We start from the raw sequence: 27,469 nt of genomic DNA on the forward strand, positions 1-27,469 counted from the left end.
TTAAGTAAAATGCATTTTTTTTTTGCTCTTAAAATGTCTTAAATGAAAATAAAGGAATAATTTTGGGAGGCTAGTTGTTTTGCAATATTTCCATCTTTAGTGATTTGCTCTGCTAATTGTTGGTACATCAAGTCTCAACCGAATTTCCACATCAAACCCTGCCATTGGGTTCACATAATTTAAGAGTGTCCTAATTAAATTATAATATTAAAACTATAGAACTTATTTCTCTTCACCCACATAGATAAAAGTATTTTAAAATCTTGTCCTTCTTTGCCACTTCACAACCTGCATACTATTCTATTTGTTTAACCTTGCAACTGCATTATAGCCTTTATTTTAGTAATTGTTTTAAATGATTGCATATGATAATGCATCATTGATTCAGATATGTTATTATATCTACACACATCCATGAATAATTATAATTAATTGACTCCACATTCCACAAGCTCATCCAAAATTAATAACTGATCCAAAGCCTCCCTCATTCTGACATCTCCAAGAGAAAGGACTGGATGTTCTAGAAGACTGTGCTATCTGCGGTTTTCACATAGTGTAGGCCGGCACAGAAGCATTAGTAGTTCTGCTGGGATGGTGCGGGGCCTCCGCTTCCGTAAGACTGCAATTTCCTCTACAAGGCCATAGAAAGAGGAAATGCAGGCTCATCTCACAAGCTGCCAGAGGAGATTATATATAGGTGTATCTCTAATATTTGGACAGATTTATAGACAGGAAAGATATGGACCAAATGCATCCATATAGGACTAATCCTGAATGCCAACTTGGTTAGCATGGATGTGTTGAGCTGAAGAGCCTGCTCTCTGCTGTATGACTCTATGATTCTATGACACTAACTTTGAAGTACTCCTGGATAAAGAGTGAAATTTTGGACTCATCTTGACACCAAGCCCATCAAGCATAGAAGAAGCATATTCTGAAAGCATGCCTGGAATTAACACATCTTCCTCAAACACTTTCTTGCTTTCTGAACGCCTTTGTGGATGGAGAATCTTTTGATGTTTGTTTTGATTGATTTCCACCAGTGCAGCAAATAATCAAAGGGAGGTTTGACATTATTCAGATTTCAGACTAATTGTCAGAGTATATACATCGCATACAACCCTGAGATTCTTTTTTCCTGCGGGCCAGACAAAATTAACACTTATTGGTAGTGCAAAAAAGACTGTACACAATGTACACATGTAAACAAATAAAGAACTGTAAATAGATAACGAATGTAAATCAACTGACTGTGCAATAGAGGGAGGATTTTTTAAAAAATCAATAAAGTGCACAAGTAAGTCCTTAAATGAGTCCCTGATTGAGGTTGTTGTTGAGGAGACTGATTTGTGGAGTGGTAGCAGGGGTATTCTCACCAGTATGATCTCTTTTAAGTTCCAAGATGCTTTCTGTGGACATCGGTTTTACTTATCCCCTTGCCAACCTTCTGGTCATCCTGTAAGGTATAGTCTGCCAATAGGAGGCAATGGTGAGCAAAGCACGAGATTGAATTTGCTGATATGACCACAAGCATTTGGGAAACAAAGAGATGTCTAACCAAGAGTTGACAGTGTCATCTGGTCTGAACCAGGTAGACAACCATGATGCTCTCTCTGCACAGCTTGGCAACGTGCTACTTCAATCAGGAAAATGAATGTAGTATCCAGTTTGAAAATGCCTCTGTCAGATCACCCAATTACTTCAGCAATGTTCTTGAGGTCGCTCCCTGAAATGACTGATAGGGATGAGAGCAGCAACAGTATGAGCTTCTAGAAAATGGCCAGCTGTGGTGTAGAGGTGAACCATATATTAAGTCTTTGTACGTTATGTCCTCTATGAAGCTAACCACATGGTGGTGCAGTTGTCTGCCGAAGCAGATTGCCCAGGCCACAGAAACAATCACTCTTGCCTCCTGACCAGGTTGATTGTTTGCGGGACCACCAGCAAGAACAGCAAGCCACACTCCTCCAGAAAAACCTTGACTCTGGCAGGGTATCTCAAAGTTGCAATACACCATGTAGTTTTAATCTCTATGCTGCCCTGTTGTTAAATATACTCCTTCTCCTTCTCCACACTCTCCACCATCCCTCCATCCTTCTTTCCTTGACACAGTTATCACCACCTAAGGCAGTGGTTCTCAACCTTTTTCTTTCCACTCACATACCATTTTAAGTATTATCCATGCCATAGGTACTCTGTGATTAGTAAGGGATTGCTTAAAGTGGTACGTGGGTGGAAAGAAAATGTTTGAAAACCACTGTTTTAATTGTACCTAATTGACTTGTTATGTGTATGGTTTCATAACTCCAAAGGAAATGGACCATGATAATTTTTCTCAACCAAAATATTTCAGTAGCAATTGGGTCTAGAGCAATGATTCTCAACCTTCCCACTCACATACCACCTTAAGCAATCCTTTACTAATCACAGAGCACTCATGGCATAGGGATTACTTAAAATTGTATGAGAGTGGGGAAAAAAAGGTTAAGAACAACTGACCTAAGGTGAGAGTTCAAGCCAGAATCCTAGTGTATTTTGGATCAGCTGTAAATCCTGCTTTTTGTCTCTGTCTCTCTGTAATCTGTAATATATGATGAAAAGTTTTCCTCTGAATTACCTTGGCCCAAGCTGATAGCATTACATAGGATCTAGTTTACTCTGGGAGGGAACTGCGTCATATATTTACATAAAATTTTTCTGTATTCATTTAGCCCAATGTTGTTCACTTAATATAAATTAATTAACATTTTGGTTAGAAGATAAACATATTAACTAATGATCTACCAAAATAAATTAAGCATTTTAAGGTACCAATATGGCAGTATTTTTTATATTATCTAGCTCAATTTGGGATTGATAACCTCAAAAGGTGGGATTAGTGACAACTCTCCACACATTTGCTGGGAAAAAAGTCTCTTGATAACTGTATACTGTTCAAAATTAAGACACTTTTGGATAGAATTAGGGGAAATGCTGACAAAAAATTGTGGGGGTGAACTTCCCTCTTGACCTGGAGGGTCTTCTGGGGCATTTGGCATTTGGCAGTTAACTTTATAAAACAGCATTATCAATCACCAGGAAATGTGTAGCAGTAGCACGGAAATCCGATACCCTACTTCACACTGATTGTTGGACATGGAAGTGCAAAGTTGTATTACCCTTGGGAAGATTACTTATAGTCTTAGGAATAGATGTAGTATGTTCATTAAAATTTGGCAACCTTATTTAGATTACTTAAGTGCACAGATTGTATAATTTATTTTTATATTTGTTAATTAGTGTACTCCATATTAGAAATTTAATACTTTTAAAATGATGTGACTCATAGATTTCGAACCTTGCTCCTGTTGCTTTTTCTTTTCTATTTCTTTTAATCTCCCTCTATTTCCTGCTGTCCATCCCTTTTCTTTCAAATCTGGGGAGGGGACGCTGGGAGAAGAGGGACTCTCCTTTTGTTTTCACCTTATGAATGTAAACTATCAACTGTTCCTACTCTACCATGTAGATCATTGTGAAAACTAAATGACAAACTACACCTGACATAAGAAGGCAATGTTTTACCCTTGAGATACATATTGAATTTACATGTTTCACAATTCATTGTTGTTGCAGATAAATTTCAGTATTGTGTAATTTTGTTTTAGTAATTTACAAGATCTGTGCATTTCAAGCAAAGTCAATACTTATTACCATTCAAATTGCCAGGCAATTTGTGCTGATGGCGAATCTTTGTCTTCCTTATCGTAGACTAAAGGAAATTGCATTTAATATCACACTTTCTGTTTTATTACATGGCAATAAGAGAATCATGAAGAGTGGTGAGCCATCTTTTTCAACAGTTGCAATCCTTTTTTTGAGGAGACTCTCATAATATTGTAGGGTAGGGAGTTTCAGGGTTTAGTCCTCCTGATATTTGAAGAATGACCACATATTTCCAAATTTGGACAGAACATGACTTTGAAGGGAAACGATGGCATTTCCACGTGCCTACTGCCTTTTTCCCTTTTTGTGATAAGACATAGTTTTGGAATGTGTTGAGTAAGACTTGGTCAGATGTGAAATGCATTTTACATGACAACCACTGTGACCAGTGGTAGAGGAATGAAGGTTTAGTGGATGAGCCGGGTGCCAATTAAGCAGACAGCTTTGCCCTGGATGTTTCTATCCTCTTGAAAGTTTTTAAGCTGCACTCTTCCAGACAAGTGGAGAGGATTCCATCATGCTTTCCTATTTGTTATGGATGGTAAGAAACTTGGGGTGTCAGAAGGTGAATTGTTTGCTGATATTTATTTAAGTTGGCTGGTCCAGTTAAGCTCTGGTCAAAGGTAACCCCCAGTAAACTGATGGTGAGGGATTCAGAGGTAGTAATCCCATTGAATTTCAAGGTTTGGTAGTTTGATTCTCTCTGCTTAGGAATATGCAGCATGAATGTTATTTGCCATTCATCAACCTATGCCTGGATGTTGGCTGGATCTTTTCAACAAACTTATAAACTTAGAATACTTCATTATCTGAACAGCAATAATTGACAATTGAGCATTTTTTTCATTGATTGTCCTTTACCAATGACACAGGGATCTGTTTAGTTCAAGCATTTGGAATGATTACTGGCATATACATTCAACTGTAATTTCAATGTGTTATTTATTGTAGAACTTATTTTCAAACATTAAGAGAATATTGCAATTACTTTAAATATTAGTTATTACAAGTTGTAACTTTTATTCACCATTAAATGAATCTGTAATTGCAGAGAGACCTTAGTTGATGTTTGATATTTGAATAAGAAAGGAAGGGATTATAGTTATTTCAGTTGGAATCCTTCTCTATACCTGCAAACTATTTTACTCCGATGTTAATTAATCTGCCATGTACTTGCAACCAAATCTGGTTTGAATTCTTCTAAGTCCTGGTTTTGATTTTATCTTGAAGTTCAAACTATTTTTATGATTTTATTCCCATTTTTTTTAAAATCACGGTTTTAGGTTAATTGTGTTTTATTTACAATGTTTTAATGGTGCAAAGAAAAGTTTTTACAGCTAAGATGAACTGTGAAAGAACATTTTATACACATCATCATTACATTTCAACAGAAATAAACTAATTATCGCATTTAGGAAAAAGTGATGAAATTGTTTGAATTTTTTCTACAAAATGCAAGCAAAGAAACTGGTGAATCTGTTTTAAATCAAACATTTTCTTGGTTCAGTTCATTCCAGTGTGAAAATTTGTAAAGTGAGAATGAAAGAAGCACACACCTCTGGATACCATAATGATTAAAAGTTCTGGTAAGTTTTAAAATTCAAAATGAATAAATAAAAATGATTAAGTAAATAAACCTGGCTCCAAATACAGTATTTGATTAAATCATACATCAATAATTAAGTGGAGAAGGCTAATTTTGTTAAAATTTAAAGGCATGATAGAGTTTCTGCAAATCACCTTGCTTGGATTGTAAATGAATTGTTAATATGAGTTGGTACACAATGTTTACTGATCAAATAAACTTTGCTTTGCTACTAGACTGTAAAATAAACTCTTTATTATCAGGTGCTGTCAAAGGTCCTGCCTTCAACTCTAGCTGACAACTCTGTCAAAGGCATGGGACATTAAAATTAAACCAATAATTACAGAATTGAATAAACAGTGGAACTACAGATGCTATGAGCAAACAGTAGGAATCTGGAGGGGTTCAGCAAGTTAGACAGCAACAATAGAAAGAAATATTCAGCCAATGTTTTGGGTCAGGACTCTGTATTTATAGTTTCAATAAAGGATGCCGACCAGAAACATTGACTGACCAGTTTTCTCCATTGATCATAACTGATTTATGGAACTGATTCTGACATGTTATAACCTTGCTCCTTGGGGACTGATTAAATTCACAGGACTAGACAAAATTCTTTATGTTCCTCAAAATATCATTCAGGTTTTCAAGGGTTGAATATTTAGAGAGTTCCTCAGCTTCAGTGTAAGACTGGCAGAAATCTTGCAGAAGATATGAATGTGAAAATCCCATTGGACATTACATAACATAGCAAGCAACAATTCAGAAAAGAAACTAGATCACAGATACAAACTATCTATTGAAGGCCTTCAGGCATAAAATTAAAACCCCACCAGATCCAGCCAGTCTGAAATCAACCCGGGACCATGCACACAATTTTTTACACATCTGTTCCGACTTAGAGATGTTTACGGAATGCTAGAAGGAAGACTAGGTTTGCAAGGTGAGCTGGATTTCTCACAAATGGACTTTCACAAGAACACAAGATAAAGCAATAGTAGGCCATTTGGCCCATCGAGTCTGCTCCACCACTCTACCATGAGTTAACCCATTTTCCCATCTAGTTCCAATTTCCAGCCTTTTCCCAATATCCCTTGATACCCTGACTAATTAAATATCTATCAATCTCCTCTTTAAACTCCCCCAATGATCGGACCTCCACAGCTGTATGTGCCAATGCATTCCACAAATCGACAACCCTCTGGCTAAAGAAATTTCTCATCATCTCTGTTTTAAATGGATACCCTCTTATTCTAAGACTGTGCCCTCTTGTCCTGGACTTACCCACCAAGGAAAACAGCTTATTTACATCTACTCTGTCCAATCTTTTCAGCATTCAAAATGTTTCTATGAGATCCCCTCTCATTCTTCTATATTCTAATAAATACAGTCCAAAAGCCGATAAACACTCCTCATATGTTAGCCCTTGTATTCCAGGAATCATCCTCATAAATCTTCTCTGTTGTCTCTCCAACATCAGTACATCCCTTCTAAGATAAGGGCCCCAAAACTGCACACAGTACTCCAAATGAGGTCTCAACAGTGCTTCATAGAGCCTCACCTTCTTACTCTTGGACACTATTCCTCTTGAAATGAATGCCCACATAGCATTCCCGATCCAAGCTGGTGGTTAACAACTTGGTATCATGCACGAGGACCCCCAAGTCCCTCTGCACTTCCGAATGTTGAGTTTTCTCCCCATCTAAATAATAATCTGCCTGTTTATTTCCTCTTCCAAAATGTACAACTGTACATTTCTCAACATTGTACCTCATCTGCTATTTCTTTAACCACTCTCCTAAACTGTTCAAGTCTCCCTGCAGTTTCTTTAACACTTCCTGCTCCTCCACCAATTCTTGGTGTCATCTGCAAACTTGGCCTTAAAACCATTCAATCAACAATCTAAATCATCAATACATATTGATATAAAAAGAAAAGGCCCCAACTTCTACCTATCCGCCAATGCACCACCTAATCTAATATCTTTCCTGTAATTCCATGGGTTCTCATCTTATTAAGTGGCCTCTTATGTGGCACCTTATGGAAGGCTTTGTGAAAATCCAAATACACAACATCTACAGCCTCTCCCTTGTCCATCTTACTTGAGATTTCTTCAAAAAATTCCAATAGGTTGGTCAGACAGGATCTTCCCTTCAAGAAATTTCTCTCTGAACATCCGCCAATAAACTTGTTGCACATACACTTCAATTGAGCAAGAACAGAGCACACTTAGAGAGACTGCAGATGCTGGAAAACTGGAGAAACACACATAACATGGGCAAGAACCTAGCAGGTCAAGCAGCATCTATGGAAGGCAAAAGTTAGTCAATGTTTTGGGGCAGAAACCTTCTTTGGGAATAGAAAAAAATGGGCAGATATCCAAATAAAAGGATGGCAGGAAGGAAAGGAGCAGAGTTTGGCAGGTGGGGGGGGTGGACAAAATGGGGAAAAAAGTAGAAAGTTCAGAGGTGATAGGAGGAGGAGGCGGAGATCTAAGGAAAATGCACTCTTGGCTTATCCCAAACTGCACTACTGACCCAACCTGAACACCACATATTCAGTTGGGTATACATGCAGATCAAGTATCCAGGAGTGATGTCCGTGTACAGCCATGTGTATCATATGGATAAGACAGGCAAGGGAAAAGGCATAAATGTAGTCAGCTGGAGGGTTTGAAATGTACCTATCTATATGCAAGGAGTATGAGGAATAAAGGAGATGAACTTAGAGCAGGGATCAGTACATGGAATTACGATCTTGTGGCCGTTACAGAAACTTGGCTGGCCGAAGGACAGGATTGGCTGATGCAAGTATCGGGGTTTAGATGTTTTAAAAGGAATAGGATGGGAGGTAAGGGGGGGGGGGGGGAAGAGTAGCATTACTGGTCAAGGATAGTATCATGGTTGTAGAAAGGGAGGGTGCTGTAGGGGGAGAGTCCACTGAGTTGGTGTGGGTGGAAAGCAGAAATAGGAAGGGAGTGATTACTGTACTGAGAGTAGTCAGTAGGCCCCCAAATAGCCCTTGGGACACTGAGGAACAGATAAGTAAGCAAATTTTGGAATAGTGCAGAAATTACAAGGTTGTCATTATGGGAGACTTCAACTTTACAAATATTGACTGGCACCTCCTTACAGCAAGAGGGATGGGGCACAATTTGTCAAAAAGGATTCCTGACACGGTATATGGACAAGCCGACTAGAGGAGAGCCCATACTGGATCTACTACAGGGTAAAGAACCTGGTCAGGTGGTGGACCTCTTGGTGGGGGAGCATTTTTTTTTGAGAATGACCACAACTCCCTGAGCTTTAGCATAGCAATGGACAAGGATAAAAGCAGACAAAATAGGAAAGTGTTTAATTGGGGAATGGATCATTATGATGGGATGAGGCAGGAACTAGGGAGTGTAAAATGGGAGCAGATGTTTACGGGAGCAAACACAACAGTAATATGGAGGATGTTTAAGGACAAAGCGCCAGATTCAGGATAGGGTTGTTCCACCGAGAAAGGGAAAAGATGATAGGAAAATGGAACTGTGGTTGACAAAGTAGATGAGGCAGCTATTTAAGAAGAAGAAGAAGAAGAAAACATACATTAGATTTAGGAAGCAGAGGGAAATGAAGGGCTCATGAGAATTATATGGCCACCAAGAAGGAACTTAATAAAGCACTTAGGAGAACTCAAAAGGGGCATGAGAAGGCCTTGGTAAGTAGGATCAAGGAGAACCCCATTGTTTTATGCGTATGTAAAGAATAGGATGACGAGAATAAAGTTGGGGTCACTTGAGGATAAAGGAGGAAACGTGCCTGGAGGCAAAGAAGGTAGGGGTGCCCTTCAATTAATACTTTTCTTCACCAGAGAAAATTACCTTGATCAGGATGAGGTCAGAATAGAACAGGCATGATGATGAAGTGTTGGATCTTCCTAAAATCATTAAGTCCCCGGGGCTGAATGCAATATACCCCAGGTTGTTGTGAGAAGGAAGGGAAGAGATAGCAACTGCTTTAGCTATGATCTTTGAGTCCTCTTTGACTACAGAAGAGGTGCCAGAGGATTGGAAGATGGCAAATGTGGTTCCCTTGTTTAAAAAAGATAATAGGGAGAATCCTGGGAATTATAGATCAGTGAGTCTTATGTTAATGGTGTGCAAGCTATTGGAGATGGTTCTTTAAGACAGGATTTATGAACATTTAGAGAAGTACAGTCCACTCAGGGATAGTCAGCATGGCTTTGTGAGGGGAAGGTTGTGCCTCACGACCCTAAATGAGTTTTTTGAGGAGGTAACAAAAGAAATTGATGAAGGTATTGAAGGGTGGTAGAAGTGGTCTATATGGATTTTAGTAAGGCATTTGGTAAGGTCCCCCATGAGAGACTCTTTCTGAAAGTCATGAGGCATGGGATCCATGGAACCTTGGCTGCGTGAATTAAAAATTGGCTTGCAGGTAGAAAGCAGAGAGTAGCAGTTGACAGAAGGGATTCTACCTGGAGATCAGTGATGAGTGGAGTTCGTAGGGATTTGTTCTGGGACCCCTGGTCTTTGTGATTTTTTTTTTTTTTGGTAAATGACCTAGATGAAGAAGCGAAAGAATGGGTAAGTAAGTTTGTGGATGATATGAAGGTTGGAGGAGTTGTGGATGGTGCTGAATGTTGTTATTGTTTACAAAAAGATATAGACAGGATGCAGAGTTGGGCAGAGAAGTGGCAGGTGGAGTTCAATCTGGAGATCAGTGAAGTGATGCATTTTGGAAGAACAAATCAGAAGGCTGAGTCAGATACTTAACAGTGTCAAAGGGACCTTATGGTTCAAATCCATACATCTCTCAAGGTTGCTGCACAGGTTGATAGGATAGTTAAGAAGGTCAATGGGATCCTGGGCTTCATTATAGGGGGATTGAGTTCAAGAGTCAAGAGGTCATTTTGCAACTCTACAAATCTTTGATGAGACCACACTGAGAGTATTGTGTTCAGTTCAGGTCACCTCATTATATGAAGGCTGTGGAACCTATGGAGAGGGGGCAGGGGAGATTTACCAGGATGTTGCCTGGATTGGAAAATAAGTCTTGTGAGGCAACTTTAGCAGAGCTGGAACTTTTCTCTTTGGAGTAGAAAAGAATGAGAGGAGGCTAAAAAGAGGTCTACAAGATTATGAGAGGTATATATAAGGTAGGCAGTCAGCGCCTTTTTCCCAAGACAGGAATAGCAAACAGCAGAAAACATAGGTAGGAAAGTTTAGGGGAGACATCAGATAAGTTTTCTTACACAGAGAATTGAGGTAGGAATATATAGGTCAGCACCACATCGAGGGCCACAAGGCCTGTACTGTGCTCTTATGTTCCATGGTGCACATAGACTTCAAAGACCATTTGTTGCTAGCAATATTGAATTATAAAATTCATTACAACAGATGTACCTTTATAGATGTTTGTCATTTGGGAGAGGACACCATTACATCTTGGTTAGGTCAGAAAAATAGAATGAATTGGACTCCATGCTTAAGTGTCAAAATGATGCTGATTACATTTAAAGCGGACAGGAAACTATACCTGATGAAGGGCTAGGCTCAAATCATCCACTGGTTTTTATTTCCTATGGATGCTGTGTGACCTGCTGAGTTTCTCCAGCAGTTATGTGTATTGCAGGAAACTATGCCCCTTCCCTTCTCCATAAAGAGGACAGGAATTTGTAATCTAAGAGAATTACAGTCTAAACTAGAGAAATGTGGATAATGGGAACCCAGCAAGAAAAACTTCCCACCCAAAAAAAAGTGTAAAGTGACACAGCAGATTCAGCATCTCTCATTTTGTGAGCTGGTAGGGAGTCATTTGCTGACCGACAATTGTTGCTACTAATAATATTAGACCTTGTTCACAAGGTGTTGAGGCAAGATTGGGCGGTCATTCAGTATCTTTTTTTTTATCAGCTGGAGACCTACAACAGACCTACCTCAACCTGAATCATAGAGCAAGTACTGATCAATTCACCCCAAATAGCCATGTATGAGTCACAGCAAATCTTACTCCAGGAGTATGTAGTTCTAGATGACTAACAAAGCAGAGCTACAGGATGAACACCAGCATGAAGTGACTAAACTAAAGTAGCTGTAAATAGTAAATGCAAAATATTAACTTGAATGATTTGCAATAGTACAATAAGGGGCAAGGAACCAAACTTGAAAAATGTACAGTATCTTTTTAAACTGACCTGTGTTGCAAATGTTTATTTTACATCAGAGAAATTACAGAACACAGAACATATGCCTCGTTAACAGGCCCATAATGTCTGCATTGAACATGATGCCCAAATTAAACAAAAACTCTGCTTCTTGCACATATGTATATCCCTCATTGCCCTTAATATTCATGTGCTATTGAGAAGCCTTTAAATGCTACTATTGTATCAGCTTCAATCATTACCCCTGAGTGCTTGGGTCAGGCATCTACCACACTTGGTTGTTAAAAAAAATTCCCTTGCATATCTCTTTTAAACTCCCCCCCCCTTTAAATGTGTGTCCTTTAGTATGTGACATTTTTATGCTATTTGTGCCTCTCGTTATTTTATCAGGTGTTGCCTCCCATCTCTGACACTCAACCAAGTTTAGCCCGTTTTCCACTGGCACCTTGTCTCAGGAATTAACTGGGAATTTACTGGGACAGTCCAATGGAAAAGGAACACTGTCCGAACACCAGCGTCAAATGACCCTACACATATCCCTGGCATTTGCTGATGCCGGCGTGCTGATAAAACCAGTGGAAAAGGGACAGCAGCAAGTCACCCGTTTCCACTTGAAGGTAGAACACTCTGATCCCCAGGGATGAGTGTGTTCGGTGGAAGAGCAATTAGTGTCCCAGTTCAGGGTGACCAGTGGAAATGGCACAAAGGTCTTGCTATCCCGGAACACTGCACAGCCAATTAACTGGAAAAGGGGCTTTTGTCTAACACTCCTGGTAGTTCCTACCCACTAATCCTAGGAAATCTCCCCTGTATCGTTTCCAAAGGTTCCATGTCCTTCCTGTAATGGGGTGATCAGAACTGCACACTCTAGTCCAAAAGCTGCCCAACCAAAGTTTAATGTATTGCAAAATGAACCAGTATTATAATGATAGGATTGGAAGGTTTTTTTTTCCCAAATGGATGGGCTAAATGAAATCATTCTTTTACAGCTGTCATTAGCTCGTGTTTTGCAGTGTTGTGCAAAATAGGTGCTCAGGAAGAACAAGGGTATGTTTAAATCACCGTTCCTGCAATCGTGGAGTTAAGCTTTGCCAGCATTGACAAGATGAAACGTTGAGAGACGGGAAATGGCATGGTTTCGAGGTTCTGTATTTTTATTGCGGTAGGAGGAGGGACGTTTCTAAAGCACGTTTAATCCACCATGCATGGTCAAACGTGAATTTGAGGAAAAGTAGAACCTTTACATTTACCTACTCTGGTCCCAATTGGCGGCGAACAACGCCAAGACCTTTCTCCCAGAGTGATCCGGCTGTTGGAGGACTCCTGGAAAGCCATCCATCAGAGCCCGCTTGATGCCAGGGTCGTCTGCTTTGAAGTTTTTGAACATGTCCAGATTCTGTTGCCGATACTGGAAATACTGAGCAAGTAGTTTGAAGGCCTCGAAGTGGTTAAACTTCCTGGCTCTCAGAAAGCGCAGGATGAATGCATCGTCCGTGCGTAAAAAGCCGATATCTGGGCGGGTTATGATCATGTCTCTGACCTGCTGAATGTCCTGGTGTAAAGCATCCGCGTTCTCATTCAGCTCCAGCCGAGATTTCTCCAGGGTTTCAGCGCGGAGGCCAGATTGCAGATGAGTCATTTTAAGGAGAACGAGAAGCACGACCTTGGTGTTGGGACTCTCAGTGACCGCGCATCCCCGTCACCACCAGCGTTGCGTCCATTGTCCCTTCTCGCAGCCGCTGGATTCGTCAGTGTTGAACATTCTCTTCCATCTGTGGACAAAAGATGCTGTTGCAGCGAAGCCACATGGCCGGACTTTCTGGAACATACATGTGGATGTATGAGTGAGAGATTGTACATAACAATACAGGGGCCATGTCCGACTCGTAACCAATCTATTCCATGCAATGCAGCCGCCACCGGCTTCCCTCGGTCTGGGGCTGTGCTCTACTTCACCGCGCCGATCGAAGGGTAAAGGGCATTCAAACCTTTGTTAATTAAAATCAGGCATTTCTGTTGAAAACGGTAACGTGAAAAGCGGAGACTGACTGATCGCGAACCGGGTGGACTCGTCTGCGAACTTTAATGACTTTATTTCAAATTTCTGCCCCAAAACAAAATAGCCTTAAAAAAAGTGTGACGGATGATTTGCGTTGATAAATGCACATGGAATTAACCGATTGCAAAATTATAATTCGGTCTAAAATAAATGCAACTTTACTCGTTCGCTGTAAATCAGTCACGCTCATTGCAGGCAGTTTGATTGAGAACAAAAAGAGGGGATTTGAGAAAATAGAATGGCTCTTCATCTGAGCCTGTCTGTTAGTTGTATTCAGGCAATAGAAAATAAGTAATTACACTTGTCAGAAATAAAACTTCTCACAAATGAGTCTCTTTAAAACTGATGACACACAAGCTTTATTTACAAGTCTGCAGAGTTGGACTCAACTGGTTTCTCACCAGTTAAGCCCCGATACATACAGTGCATTGATTTTTATACCCTTATTGTTTGCCCTTCCCCTTCTTATTAATACTGTTTTAATTGGTTAGTATTACAAAAACATTCTAAGTATAACTGCATTATTAATTATCACGTTCGTTACGTACGCTGTGAACTCTACATTCACTAAATTCTGTTTCTCACCCTTCTTATCAATCTTTTGTCTCCTGCATGTCTCTCACTATGACCATGAAAAGATACGTTTAAAAAAACATATCCAGCTGAACTTTTTGTCCTTGGCTGCTAGTAAGCTCCCTGTCCGTTCTGGCTTCCCTGTTTATGATTAATCATCACATTTTAACTTAAGCCATTTTAACCTAAATTCTCTATATATAACAACACTCACGGTGGTTTTCTGCAGACCCTCTTATTCTTGGTCGCCCTCCCCCCAAAAAAAATCTTGTTTTATAGTCTTTGGTTTCATTTGGGAAGAATCTTGACTTTTCAGAACGTGGTGTCAAGGCTCAATGTTTGATCAGAGAATATTTACCCTCTGGTAACGCGGTTTGGTGGCCGTGAGCCGATGGGTCTGGGGAAAGACCCAAATGTGGAGCTGGGAAAAGGCTGGAAGACTATAGACAGCCGGGAGGGTCTGCGGATCCTTCCACCATCAATTCCAGGCTAAATGGCCAATCTACTATACGCGTTGCTAATCGGATGCAAAGCTGCTACGTTCGAGAGAGGTTAAATAAACTGGTCTGTCAAATGAGATCGATCCCCTTGAACGCGCTTTAACATCGAAACATTTGGACAGTTTTCCTACTAAATTGTGGATTGTAAAACCTAAGAGGTGAAAACAAAACAGCGAGTGAAAATATTGTGAGAAGCTATTTTCTAGGGTCATTTCGATGCTTCTGACTGCGAGCTATCAGCCGGTGCTGGCCTCCATCGAGCCATGGATCGAGTGGAGAAAGGCAGAGTGCCGCTGGAGAGCTGCTGCTGCCCGAACCAGCTGAGCAGGTGCATGCGGATGAATTGCAGATGGAGGAGCTGTTCATGCAGGGAGGTGCTGGGGAGCGGCCATTGAGAAAAAGACTTGGGCTGCTGCAATAAATATGCTAACACTTTAAGAATGGAGCCTCACCTTGGTGCGAGTTTTTGGTTTGATTTTTGTGTGTTTGTTAAAATTCTTCTCTCCGCTAATGTCGTATCCTCAGCTGGACGCCGAAATGATGTATTTACCATCAACCGATTTCTCCTGAGTGTTTTGAACACAGTCCCCGGACCCAATGTGATGCTGGCAATGGGCGTGTTCGCCCTGAGCACACGGAGAGGAGCGGCCGGGTCCCAGTGCCCGCTGAGATAAACTTCTTAACTCCAACCAGCTATTGGGCAAGCTCAGAGCAGAGCTAGTTTGCTTATCCTCTTCGTTTTACATTCATCAGGATCAATTTATTTTTTTCACTTGGTGTCCAACCCTTTTCACTGATTTTGTCGAGTTTAACTCACAAGGTTACTTTCTGGGGATACAGAGTTGCAGAAGCGATTACAGTTCAAGGCCGTTAATCCTGACTGTTGAGCTAAACTAAAAATCCACAAATCCCACGACCGCAGTTGTGGAATTTAACATTAGCTTTGTTAAAGAAGTTAGTTTCAGTGTGGATAGCAACAAAAAAAAGCCATTATTTAAAAAAAAAACAAATTATTCACTTGTTCTTAAGATTAATATCTGCCATGGTTTGGCCAATACATGATTCCAACCACATTGACGTGGGTTGACTCTGAAATGGCCCAGCAAACCAAGTCAGTTTGGAATGGGCAACAAATGCTGACCCTCCCAGGAATGCCCATATTTGAATAAACAAATAAAAGGATAGCAATGCACATTTTGTTCAATCTTGTGAAATTGGAACTGGATGCTCTGTTCCATTTATATTTTACAGTTGTTTACTTTGTGGTAACTTTGTGGAACAAACGAGCCTGCAGCTGACGTGGACATTACCCCTCCATAAATCTTCGTCCGCCAAGCCAAAGAAAAAGAAAAAGACTTTGTGGTAAGTATTGTCAGATTTTTTTTGTTTGGCAAAGATTTATAACCATATAATTAATATCTGAATGTCATCAAATTTCAGATATTTCAACAAACAAATGTTATGAAGTATGACTGGCACTCAGCTCATCCCACCATTAAAGTACAGAGAACATTTGTACTTGGGATATATATAATTAATCTTAACCATGGAGAATTTTAGGAGCTTGGTGGAAATACTGGATGGATGCTATTCCGAATTCAACCAACTTCCACCACTGATGTGAACACCCACAGCATCAGTAAGTATTATCATTTGTGCTATTAATGCACTGCTGTCAAAATGAGATCAGTCTATGTACCAGGCCCTTTTATAAGAACTCAGTTCTGAGGTCTCCACATATGTCGTATGAGCGGCTGAGTCTATCAAGCTTTTTCTGCTTTTATTTTGTAACTTCATGGTTTTCAGAAAGGGAAGAACATTCCTGAAACTAAAAGCTGATTTCCTTTACTGATTCCTTTCACTGATCCCAACCCATCAACTGCTGAAAGTCTACTTGCACTAGACCTCCAATCCAAAGGTCTACAGTCTATCTTTACATCTTTGACCCCATTCAAAACTCTGCTACCCAGTGTACAAATCTCAAGCAAATTCTGTTGAAACATCACTGCTGTAAATGCTGCTCTCCGTTGATTTTCTTTGGACCAACTTCTTGACTTTTACATATATACCCTTGCTTTCTCCACCTGTCTGATGTCCCAACATATAAAATGTCTTTTGAATAACCATTTTATTGACTGTCCCATTATATTTCCCAGTGTCAAAGTTTTTTTCTGATCCTCTTTGCCCTTGCAATGATTTCTCTCTTCAATCAATCTCCTCTCTACCAATATGCTTATATTGATCCAGCCCTTTGATTCCCCTTTCCACAAATTCCCCCTATTCAAGGCCTTTAAATTTTAAATTTAGTCATACAGTATGGTAACAGGGCATTCTGGCCACGAGTTTATGCCGCCCAATTATAACCAATTAACCTACAACCACCCCCCCCCCCCCCCCCCCAGATGTAACTGACCCGTTCCACAGGAGTACAGTAGGACTGCTCCCACTCATGTTAAGTCAGGTTGAGTATGTGACTTAAATGATTTTTCCATGCACAACTGATTCATGCCATGGGCAGGTCTTCTCAAAATCAGGCTATTTCATCATATGCTGAACAAAATATAGTGAGTATATTGATTTTTATCGTGGCATATCTCATTTTAAAAATTCAACTCTAACAAACAACAGGTGAGCACAGTACCTTTTCAAGTTTTCCAACATATAAGGAAACATTATTTGCCATTTTCACTGAATAAGATCCATTAGTACAGAGGCTTATTTTGTGCATGTGTTTAACAGTATTAAAATTGTTAACTAAGAGTTAATGGCTATGTTGTTCAGTACATTATAGATATAAACGTGTTACACATTTTAACTGAAGACTATCTTCGACTGCAATTAATGTATCCAAATATTTTGTATTTCTTTAGAAAAAATGATTAAAATGTATCCACAAAGGTTCAATAACATTCTTTGAAAAGTATACCTGATGGATTTAGGAAAGTCTTGAACTGTGTTTTGGCTCTCTACTGCTTTTGATTTGTTGTCCTGCTGTCTGGCTGTAGCAGTGAATGAGCAGGTATATCCTATGATATAGGGAAGATTTCACCCATGATCATATTTGCTGACACAAGGGCTTTGGTGAGGTCAAAGAAGGCCATCTCTGTGCTGTTCCCTGCATTTTTCGTGGAGTTATGTGGTGAAGGTCATTCTCGCTCTGCCTTCAGACGGAATCCACTTTGTAATTTGAGGAGCAATGCAGAGGATTTTTGTGATGACTTTTCCTGTGATGGAGACTAGAGGAATGTTTCTGAGAATACTGCAGTCACATTGCTTACTGTTTTGAAGATGATAATGATCATGGGACCTTTGACATTTCCTGGATTAATCCCCTTTTCCCTGATTTGGTTATTGAGGTTGTTCATATGTAGCTGATGCTCCTCACCACTAAGTTTCAGCTCTCCAGGTAGCTGAGGGCTTGTTGGTTTTGAGTCAGCAAATGTTTTACTCCACAAATAAGCACTGGAAGTTGGTGTACATTCACACCTCATTGTGCATATATAATCAATAGGTAATAATCAAAGCAGAGTAAGAGTGGGGGGGGGGGGGCCTCGTATCCTTTGGGATTCAATTCAGGAATTAACAATACATTTAATCCTCAAAGGGTGAAGTTACCTGAAGAAGGTACACAACATCATTACGGACCCCTTCAACCCACACAGCATCTTTTGCTGCTCCCGTCGCAAAAGAGATACAGAAGTATCTGAACCAGCACCACCAGGCTGAGGAACAGCTTCTTCTCACCAGCAGTGAGAATGCTGAATGACCAAAGGAACTGTCACACTAACCATCCAAGACTCTCACATTCACAAATCAATATAAATTTATTGTACATATGCATATCTGTATGCGTGTTGTGCCTGGTTGTGTGTCTACATGTTTTGCACCGAGGATCAGAGAACACTATACTTCTGCAATCTGATGACAATAAACATGACTTGACTTGCGTTTGTCAGCTTGCTTGTCTTTTCCTATGAATGGACACTACCTTTGCCACTACAATGGAAACATTAAAGTTCCACGTCTAGCCAACTTGTGGCACTGGTAATAATCTAAGAATGAAAATTGCCCAGCAATGTTCTTTCCAATGAAAGCAAGGCACATTCTCATGACTAATTACTATCCCATCATTCTGCTGTTAATCATTAGTAAGTGATAAAGGGCATTGTTGACAGTGCAATTAAGCAGCATTTGCTTGCAATGAGATCAATTCTATTGACTTTTGGTTTCATTCAGTCCATCTAGTTCCAGATTTCATCAAACCCTTTATGTAAGCATTGAAGATTGTGCTGAATTGCAAAAATGAGTTGCCAAAGACATAGAAGGAGCATTTGATTGAGTGCGGCATCAATGGACTCTTTGCAAAACTGGAAACAATAAAAATCAAAGCAAAAATTCACTGAGATCTCAATGGCTTGGTGGATCTTTTGTACAACCGTGTTCATAGAACCGTGTTCCATCATGGCATACTCCATGTACTAGTTCATCCTTGGTGTCAGTGATACTTCTTCCGCCTGCCAATTGTGGTATCTGGATGACTCAAAACAATGAATAACCTCTGTAACATATCTGCCAATGAGGTATTTATTTGAATAATTACAGCAAAACATGGAATATATTCGAACTGTGCAGAACAATCAAAAGAACAGATTAGCTTCCAATGTCCATGATTACAAGATTACAGAAGAATCAATGTCGAGGAAAACCTACTGACATCTGACTTTGAAATGTTGCCTCATAGGATTGTTCTGAAAAAATTAGTAGTAATTATGAGCTTCAAAGTTATTATGATATTGGACTCAGTCCTTGAAACAGGTGAGAAAGGATATTGTTTGGCTATCAGCCACTTCAGCAGTGCTGTGGTGTCATGTAAATATTTGCAATTCTCAGCTGGTAATGAAAGAATTGTAACACTGTAGTGTCTGCTAACGGCAGCACGACTGAAATGACAGACATTCACACAGCACGAGGTGAACCAGTAACAACTTTATTTTGAATTCCTTGCACTGCTCGAGGAGACTGTCCACTTCCTGTGAGGAGCATGCTGGCCTTCAGAAGTGATCGCAGCATCGCAATTGTTAGGTCTGCTTTGTTCATGAATGAGTGAGACAAACACCAGACTGAGTCGAAATCAGGGTTCTTTGTTCTTTATTACCGGATTGTAACACTTGCAACTAACAATGTTAGTCGGAGAATGCATTCTGCCGTTATCAGCAAAATGGTGATTTTTTATACCCTTGGATACGTGCTTAGAACATCATCATATCATTACTTGTCCAATGACTAAAACTGTTGCTATCCTTTCCCTGCTAGCTTCCTGCCTCTCAATCCATCAATGTCTCTCTTATCTTGTAAGTACAAGGATGCATTCACATCTTGTTACAGCCCTGCACAGGGTAACTCCTTACACATTCCCATCTCATGATGTTTTACCTTACACCATCCAGCGGCATGCAATACTGAAACGGCGCTGTCCCCGAGTAATGCGCATCGCCAACCATGGGCTTCTCCTTGGAAGGGAAGGGCGGGGGGGCTTGTGCCATCTTGTGTCCCTCAACTGGGATGGCAATTCGACCCATCTAACCATGCAGTCGCTCGACCTGCTACACCCTCCCCCAGAATCACTGCCACCCTTTAAGCAAGTTACTGTACTATCTTTGGGCGGGTGGCCTCTATGTCTGACCTGGGGATCCGGGGTGGGCTGGTTTGAGTCCAGATGTGCTGCCTTGAGGCAGTCAATGGTAAAGCCCGCCAATCTCCAAGGTGAAAACGACACCGTCACACTGCAACACTTTGAATGGGCCTTCATTCTGGCATTGTAGGGGTGTCCCTTCCTGTCCTCTCCACACAAAAACGAATTCGGTGGACTGCAGCTTTGCCAGGATGTGGCAAGGTGGAGAGCTGTGTTGGGAAGGTGGAAGAGGTTTCTGTTTACCTGTTTGTTCCCTCAATTGCTAGAGGATGTCTAGAGCACTGGATTGTGGGCTGGGAGGCTTGAATTGAATGCCCCATGGGATGGTAAGTGGGGAGCCACACACCATCATGGCTGTCGATGCTGGTAGGTATTCTTTTTGTGCTGTGGGAATTCCTAACAGCACCCATGGGAGTTTGACCATCCATTTAGGGCCTTGTAGTTGAGCTTTCTGGGATGGATTCAGGTGGTGGTGGAAATATTCAACGAGGCTGTTTGCCTGAGGATGGAAGGTGTAACTGGCTGCCGCAGAACTTGGCCAGTTTGGCCCAGAGTGAGGACGTGAACTGGGCCCCTTGGCCCGAGGTGATGTGGGCCAGGACTCTGAAGCATGCGACCCAAGTGGATAAGAAAGCTCTGACGTGTCTCTGTGTGGGATATGGGCAAGGGTATCACTTCCAGCCAATAGGTAAAACGGTTGATTACTGTGAATAAATACCACATACCTTGGCTCGTGGGGAGTAGGCTGACGATGTCCAGGTGCACACGGTCAAAATGCCACTATGCCAGGTTGAAGCTCTGGAGCAGGGCCCTGGTGTGTCTGTGCACTTTGATGCATTGTCAGACCAAACAAGTCTTAGTCCACAGTGTAACATCACGGCAGAGGCCATGCCACATGAACCTATCAGACAGCAGGTGAACCGTGAACCTTATGGAAGGATGTGACAGACCGTGTATTTAGTTGAACACCCGCTGTCACCAGGTCGTGGGTAGAATGGGTCTGGGGAAGCTTGTGAACATGTCATACAGTAAAGTCTGGCTCCACGGTGAAGGTCAGAAATCGCTAACCTTCAGGCTGGTGATGATGATCCAGTAGGGCTGGACATCTGCATCCTCTGCTTGGTCTTTGGCTATCTGAGCAACATCGAGCCTTCCTGAGGTAGCGGCGATGGCCGGTCTGGACAGCGCATTGTTACCATGTTGGATTTGCCTGTGACGTGGCGAATGTCTACTGTATACTTAGAAATGTAGGAGAGGTTTGGTTGTTGCCTCACTGATCACAGGTCTCAGACCTTGCTGAGTGCACGGGTGAGTGGTTTGTCGTCTGTGTAAGCAACGAAAACCCTCCCTTCTAACATGTACCGGAAATGTCATATTACCAGCTGCAGGGCCAACAGTTTGCAATTGAACGTGCTGTACTTGAGTTCTGGTGTCTGGAGATTTTTGCTAATGAAGGTGCCATGGTTCATCAACCCATTGCCACAGCACAATGCTGACTGCTCTGTCAACGCATCTGTGGTAAGGGCCAGGGGGGAAGAAAAGTCTGGATGGGTCAAAAGTGTGGCCTCCGCTAGTGCCACTTTGGTTACTTGGAAAGCCTCAATGGTTTCGCGTGTCCACTGGAATGCTTTGTCACCAATAGGAGTTGGATGAGGGTAGCTGCTCCCGGGAGGAAACAATGATAGAAGTTCACCATCCCTAGGAATTCCTGTAGGCCTTTGATTGTGCTCGGCCTGGGGAAACATTGGATGGCTTCCACCTTATCCGTCAGTAATGTGGCCCCCTCTCAGGTGATACAGTTTCCCAGGAAATTGATAGTTTCCAGGCCAAACTGGCAGTTAGCTGGGTTCACCATGAGTCCAAACTCCAGTAACCTGTCGAAACGATGAGTCAAGTGGGTCCTGTGTGTGCTGGCATCAGGGCCGATCATGAGAATGTCATCCAGATACATGAAGATGAAATCGAGGTCCCTGCCAACCGCATCCATGAGACGTAGAAACATCTGGGCTGTGTTCTTTAGTCCGAAAGACATCTGAAGGAACTCGAAAAAGCTGAAAGGTGTAATAATGGCCATTTTCGGAATGTCATTAGGATGCACTGGAATCTGACGGTACCCTTTGATGAGGTCCATCTTGGAAAAGATCCACCAGCCCTGGAGCCTCATGGTGAAATCCTGGACATGTGGGATGGGGTATCTATCTGGGACGGTGGCATCATTGAGTCACCTATAGTTGCCACATGAGTGCCAACCACTGAAGTTCTTCTGGACCATGTGCAGCGGGGATGCCCAGGAGCTGTTTGAGTGATGGACAATACCTAACTCCTCCATGGCAATGAATTTGGCCTTGATTTGAAGGAGTTTGTCCTGCGGGAGGTGCCGTCCCTGTGCGTACACTGTGGTTCCGGTTGCCTCAGTGTGGTGCTCCAAGCCATGTGCTGGTTTAGCGTTGTGCAAGTTGGGTGCCAACAGTGACGGGTGCTTGGCTAATAGGAGGGACTATTCATTACAGTCCAGAGAGTGGATTCCTAATGGCAGAAAGGAATGTTGCCGTAGAGTGAGGAGGTATGTCTGGAACGTGGTAGCATTGACCAAATGGCATCTGTTCATGTCCACCAGGTGTTTGTGTGCCTGGAAGAATTCTGCTCCAAGTAGGGCACTTGTTACGTTGCTGGGGAGCCCAGCAGGGGGGCTAAACCAGCAGCGTAGATGGCATAGATTGGTTGCACATGTATGGATCTCTAATGTGAGGTGCAGAAAAGTCTGTCTGCTTCTTCGGCTACCAGGTGTGGGGCATTGAAATCCATGTCGGATATTGCCAAGGAAACGTACACCAGTAGCTTGGAGAGGAACAGGGGCTCAAACAAGAAACAGTTTATGTATTCATCTTCTAAGGCCACCATTTCATGCATGAGCTTGGAGGGATTCCTATTACTCAGGCCTTGCATATTCAGGTTGCAGATAGCGCGCTTGTGTTGGCTGAGTTCCAGATAATCGAGGAGGAAACGTCAGAATTGTTCGTACTTGCACTCCATAGGAGGATTTTCCACAAAGGAGCTTACTTTTGCTGCAGTAGCGGTGTCTAGGTCTCTGACAATACCTCTGATCTGGATCTGTGAATTGATCAGTTGTAACCAATTCCTGGGCTGATTTGCCCAGAAGGGCAGCAAATTCATGCCCACAGTGTTGGTCACAGCCATTGCGACTGTAGCAGTTGGAGCATTCTACATTTTGTCATGTATGAGGTGGGTTCAAAAGACATTGGAACCATCGGGGTCCCCACTGTAGCACCTGCTAATAGCAGTGTTACCGAAATGAGAGAGACTCACTCAGCACGGGGTGATCCAGTAACAGAACTTTATTTTGAATTCCTCGCGCTGCTCGAGACCACCCACTTCCTGTGAGGGGTGCACTGGCCTTAGGAAGTGACGTCAGCACGTCGCGGTGTCACTCCCCATCCAGCGGCACACAACACAGAAGCGACTCTGTCCCCAGGTTAACGCATGTTGCCAACCATGGGCTTCTCCTTGGAGGGGAAGTGTGGGCCATACCATATTGTGTCGGACGACTGGAGCAGTGATTCGGCCTGCTATAATACTACTGTATTTGAGGATGATACAAAATGTTCAGTAATTGCATTGAAGAATTGGATGGATTTTACTACTGTCTTGAACAATGTCCTAAATTTGAGATTGGAATTTATGCTTCCCAAATGGAGAGTGTTTGCTTTATTCATCTTAAGAAAAGTTGCTAATTTAATTCAAAGATTGAAGCTCTCTGAAGTTAAAGTGTTGATGGATGCAGTTCTGGCTGTGCACTGTAATTCAGGATCTCTTTGAAAAGATATGGCAGAGGCTATCCAAGACTTGTTCCCATGGTTTGAAGTGGTATTCCTTCACTATTCAACATACAATGGAACATATAATAGAAGAACCTCCTTGCAATGTATTCATGAGTGAAACATGATAAACTGCAAATGCTGTGATTGTAGTAAAGATACCAAAATGCTGGAGGAACTCAGCTGGTCTTTTCAGCATCTATAGGAGACAAATAAATATTGCCCTCATTTCGGGCCTGAGCCCTTCTTCAAGGAAAGATCAGAAAAGGCAGAAGCAAGATATACCAGAAAGTCTCAGAATTCAATCAATGGGGGAGGAAAAGCAGCAAAAGGAGTTAATTGGATGTGATAAGGGACAAGGTAGAATTTATCATGTCTGTGCAAAAGGAGACAGGGAATGGAGAGATGATGGGAAAAAGAAGGGATGGGGGAGGTTTAATAAAAGCCAGAGAAGTTGATATTAATGGCATCTGGTTAGAGGGTGCCCAGTCAGAAGATGAGGTGTGGTCTGAGACTGGCAGTACATTAATCCATGCACAGGCATGTTGGCAATGGAATGGGATGGAGAATTGAAATGGATGGACAGTGGGGAACCCTCCTATTGTGGTAGACAGAGCCAAGGTGATCAACAAAGTGATCTCCCAGTCTGTGTCCAGTCTCTCCAATGTAGAGGAAACCACAGTGGGAGCACCAGATGCAGTGAATGACCCCTGCAAATTCACAAGTGAAATGTTGCTTCACTGGAAAGGACCATTGGGAAGCATAAATTCCAATCTCAAATTTAGGTCATTGTTCAAGATAGTAGTAAAATCCATCCAATTCTTCAATGCAATTACTGAACATTTTGCATCATCCTCAAATACAATAGTATTATAGTGAGAGAATATTCTCCCAGAATCACAGTGCGGCTTTCGCGCAAACAGAGGAACTACTGACATGGTCTTTGCCCTCAGACTGCTCCAAGAAAAGTGCAGAGAACAAAACAAAGGACTCTACATCACCTTTGTTGACCTCACCAAAGCCTTCGACACCGTGAGCAGGAAAGGGCTTTGGCAAATACTAGAGCGCATCGGATATCCCCCAAAGTTCCTCAACATGATTATCCAACTGCACGAAAACCAACAAGGTCGGGTCAGATACAGCAATGAGCTCTCTGAACCCTTCTCCATTAACAATGGCGTGAAGCAAGGCTGTGTTCTCGCACCAACCGTCTTTTCAATCTTCTTCAGCATGATGCTGAACCAAGCCATGAAAGACCCCAACAATGAAGACGCTGTTTACATCCGGTACCGCACGGATGGCAGTCTCTTCAATCTGAGGCGCCTGCAAACTCACACCAAGACACAAGAGAAACTTGTCCGTGAACTACTCTTTGCAGACGATGCCGCTTTAGTTGCCCATTCAGAGCCAGCTCTTGAGCGCTTGACGTCCTGCTTTGCGGAAACTGCCAAAATGTTTGGCCTGGAAGTCAGCCTGAAGAAAACTGAGGTCCTCCATCAGCCAGCTCCCCACCATGACTACCAGCCCCCCCACATCTCCATCGGGCACACAAAACTCAAAACGGTCAACCAGTTTACCTATCTCGGCTGCACCATTTCATCAGATGCAAGGATCGACAATGAGATAGACAACAGACTTGCCAAGGCAAATAGCGCCTTTGGAAGACTACACAAAAGAGTCTGGAAAAACAACCAACTGAAAAACCTCACAAAGATAAGTGTATACAGAGCCGTTGTCATACCCACACTCCTGTTCAGCTCCAAATCATGGGTCCTCTACCGGCATCACCTACGGCTCCTAGAACGCTTCCACCAGCGTTGTCTCCGCTCCATCCTCAACATCCATTGTAGCGCTTTCATCCCTAACGTCGAAGTACTCGAGATGGCAGAGGTTGACAGCATTGAGTCCACGCTGCTGAAGATCCAGCTGCGCTGGGTGGGTCACGTCTCCAGAATGGAGGACCATCGCCTTCCCAAGATCGTGTTATATGGCGAGCTCTCCACTGGCCACCGTGACAGAGGTGCACCAAAGAAAAGGTACAAGGACTGCCTAAAGAAATCTCTTGGTGCCTGCCACATTGACCACCGCCAGTGGGCTGATATCGCCTCAAACCGTGCATCTTGGCGCCTCACAGTTCGGCGGGCAGCAACCTCCTTTGAAGAAGACCGCAGAGCCCACCTCACTGACAAAAGGCATAGGAGGAAAAACCCAACACCCAACCCCAACCAACCAATTTTCCCCTGCAGCCGCTGCAACCGTGTCTGCCTGTCCCGCATCGGACTTGTCAGCCACAAACGAGCCTGCAGCTGACGTGGACTTTTACCCCCTCCATAAATCTTCGTCCGCGAAGCCAAGCCAAAGAAGAAGATAGTGAGACGAATCATTGCTCCAGTCATCCAATACAATATGGTGCAGCCCACCCTTCCCTTCTGAGGAGATGCCCATGGTTGGCAACATGCATTACCCTGGAGACAGAGTCGCTTCTGTGTTGCGTGCCGCAGAATGGTGCTCATGGAGGAGGTGTGGGCGCAAGTGTTGCATCTCCTGCGATCACAGGGGTAGGTCCCAAGAGGATGATTGGTGGGGAGGGAGGAGTGGACAAGGGAGTCATGGAGGGAGTAGTCCATGCAAAAGGTAGAGAGGGGAGGAAAGGGTACTATGTGCCTAGTGGTAGGATCACATAGTAGGTGGTTGAAATGGTGGAGGAAGATGTGATAGATCCAGAGGCTGGTGGAGTGATAGGTGAGGACAAGAGGAATCCTGTACTTGTTGCACGTGGGGGCAGAGGGTGTCAAGGCAGATGTGTAGGTAATGGAGGAGATGCTGAGTTGATGTGACGAAGACATAGAAATTGAGAGAATGGAATGGAATTCGTATGTTATTAAAATTGTGGCCAGTTTTGACTGATAAATTTAACAGGGCATAGGACCAAGAGCTTCAACAATCTTTTCCTGCAGAGATGTGGGAAAAGATTCTTAAACTAGTTAATACCCCATCAATATGTGCTCATCACTCTCTTATTTAGTTTAAGGTAGTATATAGGGTGCATATGTCTAAGGACAAGCTTGCCCATATTTTTCCTAATTTTAATCCTATCTGTGACAGATATAATTCACAAATGGCTTAATTGACCCACATGTTTTGGGTCCTGTCCGGTTTTGGAAAGGTATCTTTGTTACTCTCAGTAATTCTTGCAATTGATTTACAGCCAAATCCCTTAACTGCTGTTTTTGAAGATTTAGGAGCAGATGTAGGCTTCTGCTCATCAGATGATAGTTTATGCCACCCTGATGGCTGGGCGAGCAATTTTTAGATGTAAGGACCTCACTCCTCCTACTATAGTTCAATTGT

The 27,469-nt window shown here is 42.3% G+C and overlaps 1 protein-coding gene and 1 long non-coding RNA gene across 9 annotated transcripts in view; one reads left to right on the forward strand and one right to left on the reverse strand.

Annotated features, from left to right (window-relative positions):
* The window catches only part of LOC138755435 (clavesin-1-like), a 73,118-nt gene extending 57,985 nt beyond the window's left edge, over positions 1 to 15,133 (reverse strand). For all 3 annotated transcript variants that reach the window (XM_069921409.1, XM_069921410.1, XM_069921407.1), the window contains exons 1-2: positions 15,043 to 15,133; positions 12,709 to 13,277 (exon numbers count right to left, since the gene is read on the reverse strand). In XM_069921409.1, the coding sequence (XP_069777510.1) occupies positions 12,709 to 13,097 (389 nt within the window). In that variant the 5' untranslated portion in view covers positions 13,098 to 13,277; positions 15,043 to 15,133. The remainder of the gene's footprint in view (positions 1 to 12,708; positions 13,278 to 15,042) is intronic.
* LOC138755436 (uncharacterized) overlaps positions 4,174 to 27,469 on the forward strand; it is a 53,672-nt gene continuing 30,376 nt past the window's right edge. Inside the window, exons 1-4 of one of the 6 annotated variants that reach the window (XR_011352283.1) lie at positions 4,174 to 4,246; positions 5,213 to 5,291; positions 15,842 to 15,952; positions 16,031 to 16,229. This is a non-coding gene — a long non-coding RNA (uncharacterized lncRNA). Of the gene's footprint in view, positions 4,247 to 5,212; positions 5,292 to 13,003; positions 13,430 to 14,540; positions 15,047 to 15,841; positions 15,953 to 16,030; positions 16,230 to 27,469 lie in introns of those variants that run through there. The other 5 variants (XR_011352286.1, XR_011352287.1, XR_011352284.1 and 2 more) reach the window with 5 other exon arrangements.

The sequence above is a fragment of the Narcine bancroftii genome, chromosome 2 (assembly GCF_036971445.1).
Source record: "Narcine bancroftii isolate sNarBan1 chromosome 2, sNarBan1.hap1, whole genome shotgun sequence".
Lineage (NCBI taxonomy): Eukaryota > Metazoa > Chordata > Chondrichthyes > Torpediniformes > Narcinidae > Narcine > Narcine bancroftii.